This window comes from Gopherus flavomarginatus, chromosome 15, assembly GCF_025201925.1.
Source record: "Gopherus flavomarginatus isolate rGopFla2 chromosome 15, rGopFla2.mat.asm, whole genome shotgun sequence".
Lineage (NCBI taxonomy): Eukaryota > Metazoa > Chordata > Testudines > Testudinidae > Gopherus > Gopherus flavomarginatus.
The window spans coordinates 10,787,074-10,796,742 of record NC_066631.1 but is presented as its reverse complement, the minus strand read 5'-3'; the positions used below and the strand labels follow the sequence as shown (position 1 = coordinate 10,796,742).

General features: G+C 45.0%; 1 protein-coding gene across 5 annotated transcripts in view; it reads right to left on the bottom strand.

Moving 5' to 3' along the window:
- The window catches only part of BICDL1 (BICD family like cargo adaptor 1), an 84,820-nt gene continuing 75,151 nt past the window's right edge, over window positions 1–9,669 (bottom strand). For 4 of the 5 annotated variants that reach the window (XM_050923605.1, XM_050923607.1, XM_050923606.1 and 1 more), the window contains one exon: window positions 1–3,552. In XM_050923605.1, coding sequence (XP_050779562.1) covers window positions 3,352–3,552 — 201 coding nt within the window. In that variant the 3' untranslated portion in view covers window positions 1–3,351. The remainder of the gene's footprint in view (window positions 3,553–9,669) is intronic. The other variant, XR_007769439.1, reaches the window with a different exon arrangement.

Below are 9,669 nucleotides of genomic sequence, written 5' to 3'. Positions count from 1 at the left end.
GTAGAAATGATCCATTTTATTCTGAAGAGAACTATTTACAAAAGAAGCTGTGGAGCATTGTTTTTACTAAAAATATGCCTTTATAGATTTATATAATACGTATCTTATAAAAACCATACACTTATTTACATTACTTCTACGTACAAAAATTACAGCACTGTGGTATGTACATATCTATAGATACATTCTGTTTGTCCCTGCTGTGTGCTTTTTCACTTTGTCTATGGGGACTGTCACTTCACTATCTTACCCAGGGACGTCCCTTGTACCTCTAAGCTTTTGATTAAAACAATCTTGCTTTGCAGTGGTTGAAGTGGGAATGGTAAAGAAGGTTTGCTCTATGTCCAGAATCCACCATCAGTCTTAAATAGGGTAAGGCCTACACGCATCACCTGAAGTCCTTGTGCATGCACTGTTGCCTGTAAGCCCAGTTTATTGCTGCTTTGCACAAATTGTGCCATAGACTTCACTCCTCAGTTTCTTTTCTTAAATTGATCTCATTTTCTTGTTTAATGGTACCTTGCTGATCTAAGTGTGTGTTAAGATAGTAAAGTGCTAGTGACTTGACTTGCATCTACATTTATTTTCTGGACCATGCTCGAGTCTCATATATAACAGTAGGCCCCAGCTGTAGACTTTGCTAAAGGGAACTTACCCAGCTAGCAAAAAAAATTTGCTTCTTTTCCCACAGCGGCAGTGAGATTGCTTTATAATTGTCGTTTAGTTGCGTAAAATGTGCAGCCTCCCTCCTTTAGCTGTGCAACTGTCTTACATCCCTGCCATACTGCTTGGAACTACCCTTTAAGTACTGATGGGTGAAAATATTTTGTACTGGTGTTGACTGCTGCAGATCCAACTCCTGTGCAGTGGTATAATCCCTGTAGGCTGATGCTTGCCTGGAATACGGAATCTACTCTGCTGGGTTACTGTGCTTCCTCCAGTTAAGTGTTCTCCCTCCCAGTGACCTTTTCCAATAGGTTTGTAAGTGTCAGCTGCCCTGGGTGGCAGGGGCGGGGGTGCTGGCATGTTGAACTCCTCATAGGCAGTGAAAAGAGCCTGGAATTAATCCACTATCAGCTGTGCTGTCTTTGACGGTGAGTGCTCAATGACAGTCTAAGGCAGTGGTGGGCAACCTGTGGCCTGTAGGCCGCACGCGGCCTGTCAGGATAATCTGCTGGCCGGCCGTGAGACAGTTTGTTTACATAGACTGTTCGCAGGCACAGCCGCCCACAGCACCCAGTGGCCGCGGTTCGCCATTCCTGGCCAATGGGAGCTGTGGGAAATGTTGCAGGCTGCAGGGACGGGCCGCAAGTTTCCCACCACTGGCTTAAGGGACGACAAAACATTTAGGACACTTAAAGCACAGCATTAACTACATGACATTTTGCTGAGAGATTGTACTGATAGACGCTGTTTTATGTATCTGGTGTTAAGGTAGTTTTGTTGCAGTTGAGCAACAGCAGCTCAGCACAAGGACAGTTTCCTCTGACCTGGTTCATAACTCTGTCCTCCCCGTTCTCTGGGCTGAACAGCCCCCATGCTCAGATGGAGTTGCACTTTAAGTCCAAGAGAACTATATCCCAACCATCAGCTCGAAATATGCATGCTTTCCTTTCCCAACCTCTATCAACCTTCCCACTGAAAAAATATTGCAAGGAGATTAAGGACTAGCTCCTTCCTTAAATGAAGAGATTTGTTGTGAATTTCAATCACTGGCCTATGCAGCTGTGACTCATGTCCACTCTCCCCTTCCAGTGAACATGCAACAAAAGGCACCTTTCTTATCACTGCATCTTCATTGCATAACTTAAGCCCATTTCCTTAGGATGGCATATATACACTACATCATGGCTATAGATTTCCCCTCCTCACCCACACATGTGCTGGGTGTGCAGCTTGGAGAGGATTGTAGGAGACTGGCAGTTGGGAAATGAAAAGGTGACAGCAGCATAAAACCCTTCTAAAACAGGCTGTTGCTTAAACATGCCAGCGTCAGCTTTCTGTAAAGGGGAAATGCTTATTTTGTTGGTGGTAAAGTAGTTTTAAAGGAAGAGCTCTAAGTGGTAGTAATATGGCCTGCAGGAGGTACCAACTCTACTAATAATCTCATACGTACTGCAGGACTTCTAGCACCAAAGTGTGTGCATATATGTAGAGCAGCAGCATGTTCACATTCCTCACCCCAGGTTGATCAAAGCCGCCTAACCACAAAGGGAGGGTCTACGACCACACTGAGCATGAAGGGATCCAACCTTCTACCGTCAAGGCCTGAGTAGCAGAAAACATATACACAGGAGCTATGGGTTGGCCCTGAAGATCAGCCCTATAACTAAAGCTACTGCAGCAATGCTGAGCAGTGGAAGAGCTACACCTAGGACCTGATCTTCAGACACACAACAACCCATTCCTATTCAAATCCATCAGTTTTAGGTGCTCAGGACTTTGAGATGGCAGGTCATTGGGCACCAGTCCTTAGTCCCATTGAAGCGACTCAGATTTTTGGCTGTTGATTTCACTAGGAAGATGCACAAGGCCTTTGGCCCTAAGGCTGAGCTACACTGAACTTCCACAGCGAGGCGAAGGGAAGAGTCGGTATCTGAAGAGCACTGAACATTCAGGCTCCTCGACGATCAAATCCTCAATACTCTGGGGTCTGGAACTGACCAACAGGGACCCAGATTCACCTCACAGCATTAGCAGATTTATAACTGCACTGAGCTGGAAGGGATCTAGAGTCCTGATGCAGTGTGAGTAGCTATGGAGAGCACCAGAGGGAATAAAGACTTCCGGTCGTAAGCAGAGGACAATAAGGACTTCCCCCACAGAGTAAGCTACAGCCATGTAAACATGTTATGTTCCCAGGACCAGTGCAACTACAGCCTGTGTAATCTGCAGGACAGCCCAGCTGCCAGGACTGGAGGTTGTATGAAGGCCACAACTTTTCCCCTACTCTTACGTGACACTAGTAGTCAGTCCCCTGTATTGCCTTGTCCTGGGGTTGCTTATTTCCTTCTCCAGCATGAGAGAATGAGTTTAAGACAATTGGATTATTCTTCACAGCAGAAACTGAGTGGCCTGTGTCAAAGCGCCTAAAACATACCCTGAAGTTTATCACTTTGCTTAAGGAATAAGAAAAGTTGCTCTCAGTTGGTATCACATTGTCAAACTGCAAATCTCCAGTTCATGTAAACTTTTTGTTCAGAGCAGGTGGATTGTAAATAGTGCAGTCTCAAGGGTTAAGTCCTTCACCCGTTGTGTTTTTCCTTTTGGATCAGATTCAGGTCCATTAGGAAGCTGGGCAGTTGCCCCCAGCTTTAAGCAGGAATAATTGGAAAGATTTCTCCTTTCACATTAATTTTTCTTGAAAAAGGAAAAGAGACGGTTCCTTTCTGCCCCAGTGGGCTCATCCCCCTGCTGCTCCGGCCTGAACACGGGGGAGGGTCTTGCACACCGCTTTGCTCTGTAGCCATTGGAGAAGGAATAAGCAGGCTGGCTCCATTCCTTCAGATGTTTGTCCATCAGCTGCTGGTCAATGACCCTGTGCATGTCGTCCTGTAACAGAAGGGGAAAAGGATCTTCAGTCAGAAGCACAGCCAGCGTCTCAGCAGTTTACTCATGGACATGGCTAAAATGGGATTATAGAATGGCCAGGATGAAAGGAGGAAGGGTGGAGGGTACAAAGATCTCATTTAGCCACACAGCATGGGCCTTCACCAGATCGCTCCTCAAACACCAGGCCCTTAAAGAGACAAGAAGTTTACCTTTTGCCCCACAATTGTTAAAATGGAAATCAGGCCATTCAAGGTTTAATGTAATTTAAGGCATGGCTGTTTTTCAAGGTTTTGCTGATGGCTGTGAAATGGAGCACTGCTTCTGGTACCCTTCTCCCAGGTCCCTGGCTTGTCTTTTCAGAGCTGGATGGCTGCCACCTCCCCTCTCTCTGTCCAGGAAGTTGCACAGATATGGCATGTGGCTGAAGCAGAGGCCAGGAAGGGGCAGGACTGTAGTACTGACCCTAGAGTAGCTCTGTACTGAAGAGTAGGCAGGCCGAAGTTGAGGGTGGCCACATACATGAGAACCTCTTCAAGAGGGAACTAAGGGAGGTAAGGCTTCTTTTCATAATCAAAGAGAAACTACTGTCATGGGTTGTGCTATGGATGAGTTACGCGGCACTAGTACAATTTACTGAGGAGTATGAGGAGTATTACGGTATCTTTCTTTCTGATCAGTTTTCAAATAACATGGCACAGACCTGATCAGCAGGAGGTCATAATTCACCACTGGATCATCCAACACTTTTAAAGTACAAGAAACCTTCCTTCCCGTAAGTAACTTTCACAGCATTGTAACCAACAGGATTGCCATATGCAAAATGATTCAAGTCAACAGCCAACTCTGACATCATCCAGCAAGACATGACATGACAACAGGGAAATCGTAAGTTTAATAACCCCAAACCCAGTTCTGCTGCAATTGGCCCTAATGTTGTATACAAGCAGGAGACCATCTTGTACATGTTTCACAAGAAAACGGTCAAAATTACCGTCTTACTTGAAATTTCAAGTATGTCAAATTAGCCCAAATGGCCAAGGCTCCTTGCCTCTCAAGGGCGTTGCTCACCCTTGCAATGTCCATGGGGGACAATAGAACTTGAGGCTCTGACTAGTTAAACACAGCAATACAAATACACAGCACTTCCGATGTTCAAAGCTGTGCAAACACTAGTTCCTCAGATAGCCACCTCACTGGAGGCAGGTGGAATCAGAATCCCCAGTTCACGGATGGGGAAATGGAGGCTGTGGGGTGATGTGACCTGCCAGTCTCAGAGCAAGTATTCTGTTCATGCCTGTCTCCTACTGCACATGAGCTGACTCAGCCCCCACATCCTTCAGAATTCAAACCAAAACACAGTTACCCATGGGAGTGACGGTCTGAAAAGCCAGGGTTGAGCTTTCACATCTGTCCTCTGTTCAGCCTACTGTGTCCAGGCATTGCCAAGGTCGGAGGCTCTGTCCTCTGATAGCTGGTCTCACTCCAGCCTGCTGTCTGATAGTCTCTGCCAGCAGCAGGCAGCATTAGGCAGCCTCACGCTAAAAGATCTATTTTTGTGACACACCTGAATTCAGGCTCTGCTGGGCTAATCCCGGAATGAGGTAATAGCCACCTGGCTGTGGTGGCTGATGACCTCACGGCTGTCAAAGCCTACTGTTTAGAGGAAGCCCACTGAGTGATGGGGTCTGATTATGCAGAATGACTTCCTAGCCAGATGGCTACATAGTTTAACAAAGATTCGGCATTAACCAGACTCAGGGTTGCGTGAGTCCAGAAGATGACAATTTCCAACCCACGCACATTCTATGCAGCATAACATTTTAATGGGGGTTGGTTGCTATGGACGACCATCAAATGCCAGTGGACACAGATGGCACATGCTCCATCACAGCAGGTGCAAGTGCCAGCTCTGATTTGGGATGTTCAGGCAGTTCAGGGCTCCAGATATGTGTAATGTGGTCAGTGATTCAGTAAAGGCACTGGGCTCCTCAGACTCATGTAAACAGCCTGCAGACACTTATGGTGCCATTCACTTTTACAGTGTCTTATAATAAGCCCATTATTTACAGGCTAATAGGAAGTGATGTCCTACTTTACAAGGTAATATGGTTGGTTGTCTGCTAGGTAACCAGGAATGGGTAAGTTGAATAATGTAGCCTGAAGCGATTAGCTTGTTTTCAGGAGGGAAAATCCCTGCCTTTCTAACTAGTCTAGTACATGTAATATAACAATGTTCATTTTAGATTCCTTTGGACCCCAAACTATTCCCCCACCTAACTCTGTTTTCAGGCCAGTTTTAGAAATGTAAATTAACGTAGGATGTGCCATACTGGAACATGCTGCAGTTCCAGTTAGTCCACTAGGCTGCCTCTGCCCTATGTATCTGATGGGTTTAGAGGCAGATGAACAACTTCCAGAAAACATACAAAGCACCACACCTGGGCATCTGTAATGCTAGCTCTGGGTGTGTGGGAGAAGGGGAAGAACCGCCCCTTGTGGCCTATTCACACAATATCTGGAGGTGAGTGGACTGATATCCTTTGATGTACTTACCTAAAGCCCAGCCCTGTTCTCTGCGCTCTTTAGGAAGCAGGTACAGTGAGCAAGAAGTAGCAGGAAGAGTGACAGGGCTGTTGGGGGGCCTGAACCAAGGTTAGATTGAAGAGTTCATATTTTTTTTAATTAGGGCTGAAAAAAAGGAGGCCGTGATGGAAGAACGTGAAGGGGGAAGGGGGCAAGATGAACTTAAGTATTAATTAAAACAGACTCCAGCAGCTTAACATACTTTGGGTTTATATACCCAGCTTTTCAAAGGGTGTCTTCCCCTGTGCAAATGAGGAAGGCACTTAGCCATCTCATGGGCAGATTTGTGCTCTCCTTTAACTATAGGGTACCATTTCATATAGATAATGCAGAGCAAAGGATAAAAATAGGGCAGCTGGATAAAGAGCCCTTTAAAAGACTGTCCCAGGAGACATTACATCTTGAGGTCGCTGACTAGACAGTGAGGTAGGTCAGAGGTTAGAAGTTCAGTGACTTGCCTTGGCCATGTCTGCGCTGGCATTAGAACTCAGGAATCTGTGGCTCCTAGTAGTTTGCAGCAAGGGATACACAGGGATGGAAGGAGTGGAGAAACTGGGTGAAGAGAGTGGTGATTGTTGAGTTTCATTCAGTAAGCCAGAGTATACAGGGATAATTTGACAGTGCTTGTGTATTCTGATTGGCTAAGGGGGAGCCTCCATTTTTAGAGTAAACTGTTACAAAGAACGTGTATCGTTTTGAGTGTGATGTCTATGGAATAGAACACTGCGCCAGGACAATATCCCACTGCTAGAGACAAGCCCCAGGGAAAGCACAAGCATTTATCAAAGCTAACCAGCAAACCTGGTTAGACACCCTATTATCCAAACAATCTATTCCATTGACTAGCTCTCATATACACATGATTAATGGCGTTTGCCTAGTGCAGTCGTGACAGTTGTTCACAACAGCATTGTTGGGCAGCTGCATTTGGATGCCTTAGCGCTCATGAGGCTGATTCTTTGCTGCCTTTCACCTGGTGGAGTCACTTACATCTGTGCAAAGTGGCTGTAACATGCTACTATAGCAGAGTTCTGCTCTCCCTCCTGCCAGCTGTAACATTTCAGAGCCAGCTTGCAGGGGAGTAAAAGCCTTCACATGGTGCAAGGCACCAGAGAATCAGGCCCCAGGTTTCTTTCAGCCCAGGTGTTGTGGGCTTCTCCGACTCTACTGGGGTTTCATGCAGCTTTCCAACAGCCAGGCATGTCTTATTTAATAGTGAACGTTAAAGGGAAGCTGTTGCAGCTCTATTTGAATAAGCAACACATAAACCCCTTCCATCATCTAAATTTTTCCCCATTTGCTTTTGGAGGCACCATTGCTGCTCCTTATTCAGATACTGGTAGGCACAGGTAAAATCAGTGAAAAATATCTCGTGAGCCATAGAGTAAGAAATGGCGCACATTCTCACCAATCGCATATTTTCCCATGATATGTGTTCAGTGGCAGATCCTGGGTTCCCCCGTGCAGCGACGTATGAATAAAAGACCAACTGGAACATTTAATTCCACTAAGATCTGCTGTTTCCACACCCAAACTGAGATGAGATGAGAATGGTTTACCTGGATTGCATGCATGTATCTGTTAAATGTACATACTGTAAATAAGCTATCCCCAGCACTAGGAAGCTATGATATATGGCTATTTTTGTCGAGGGCCATTGGTTAAAATAGATACTAAGAGAGCAAAAATGTAGTAGTTTGGACACTTCACCAGCATCAAGATACAATTATGAATTAAACACAGCAAGAGTAGTGGGTAAGTTAATCTAATTTTCTAAAAATACTTGGGGTCTTGGACCTCCCCTCCCTTCCCCCCCCAAAAAAAACTTAAACTTCATTTATATTAGATGGTTATCAGACATGAATGACTCTTTTTTTAAAAAAAAAAAACTATCTCTAAACTTTTCTGGTTCAATAAATCACAAGGCTTGGCAAAAACTTACTGCAATATAGATATATATATATTTCTAAATGTGGAGTTCCATTTCTGATAAACTTCTGTAGTGGGCCACATTCTGCTCCCATTAAAGTCAATGGGAGCAGGACTGGTCCTGCTATATTTCTGCTGTTTGACATTATATACTATGAAATATAATACAGCAAATGCCTGTTAATAAAACTACAATTTAGCGAAGTACTACATATGGTAACTAAGAGTGGTTGACAACATCAGTCCAAGTTCCAGTAGAAACTAGGGATGTCCATATAAGTCTTATCTGCAGCCTTCGGTATCTGTTGTACTGTCAGCAGTCAAAAGATAAGACTACAAATTAAAAAAAAACAACTCAATTTTTATTTCAGTCTCATTCGCATACCTAAAAGAGTCATTGAATGCATTTTTAGCTATTAGCAGCCAGAATTTCTAGTATGGGCCTACCAGGCCAGATTCCCACTGTCTTTCACTTTTTGAAGTCACATGCATGCAGAGTGGGTACAAAATGCTACCCAATCAGAAATCTCCACTCACAGTGGGGGTGGAGCTTAATATTCGCTTTGCACAAATTTAAATGACTGCACAATGGGAGAATGGGCTCATGGTCCTTACCAGAGGCAGGGACACCTTGAATAGTCATTTTTCCATGTAGCTTTTGAAAGACTCCTATCCACTAGTGTGCGGAGTTTAAGTTCACTTGACATAGGGCATGTTTTCAGCTTTAACGTGGCTGTGTAGTCACAGCATAGCGCTGGGAGCGAACTCTGCTGGCGCTATAAAAAACAACCTCCACAAAGGGCGCAGCTCCCACTGTCTACATTGGCACCTTACAGCGCTGAAACTTGCAAAGCTCCGGGGTGTTTTTCACTCTCCTGAGCGAGAAAGTTGCAGTGCTGTAAAGTGCCAGTGTACATAAGCCCTTAATCTTTGTGAGTTTGGGTCTGTACCTAGGGGGCTTCTCAGCTCTCAGTGAAAAGCAGCAATTTTTTTTTTCTCCCAGGTCAGTAGCTGTTATCTTCCAGAGCCTGTTTGGTGGCCTGTGTGAAATAAGTCTCAGTCCAGGCTTTACTGGGTAGATACCCCAGCTCTAAACCAACCACCACCTTGGCCATTTTAGAGATGACAAGGACTGAATGCATCATGGAGACTGAACTCCCTTCAACCCTAGAGAGGATCCCTCTAGGGCAGGATTGGAATGCACTGGCCGGGCAGCGTCCAGGAGTTTGCTCTATCCAAGCCTGTACTACCTGCTCTGTGAATAGCCAGATGTTTTCAGTTGCAAGAGCTATCAATCCAGCATCCTCGGCTACTAAAAACAGAGGTAAGTTATCTACTGTGTCATCCCATCTAGGCAAGATTCCCTGGTAACATCCATGGGAATAGGAATGTGTTTTTTTTTTTAATGTATCTTCTAAATTTTGTGTATGCAATTGGAGGAGTGTGATGTGTTTTCTCAGCCTAGAGGGCGAGAGAAGCAGTTTCCTTCATTCTCGGGCTTGGACTACACTTTAAAATTTATATCACCAGAGCTGTGTCAGTCAGGGGCATGAATGCTGACTAAACTCCCAGTGTAGCCACAGCTATGCCAACAGAAGAGTACTT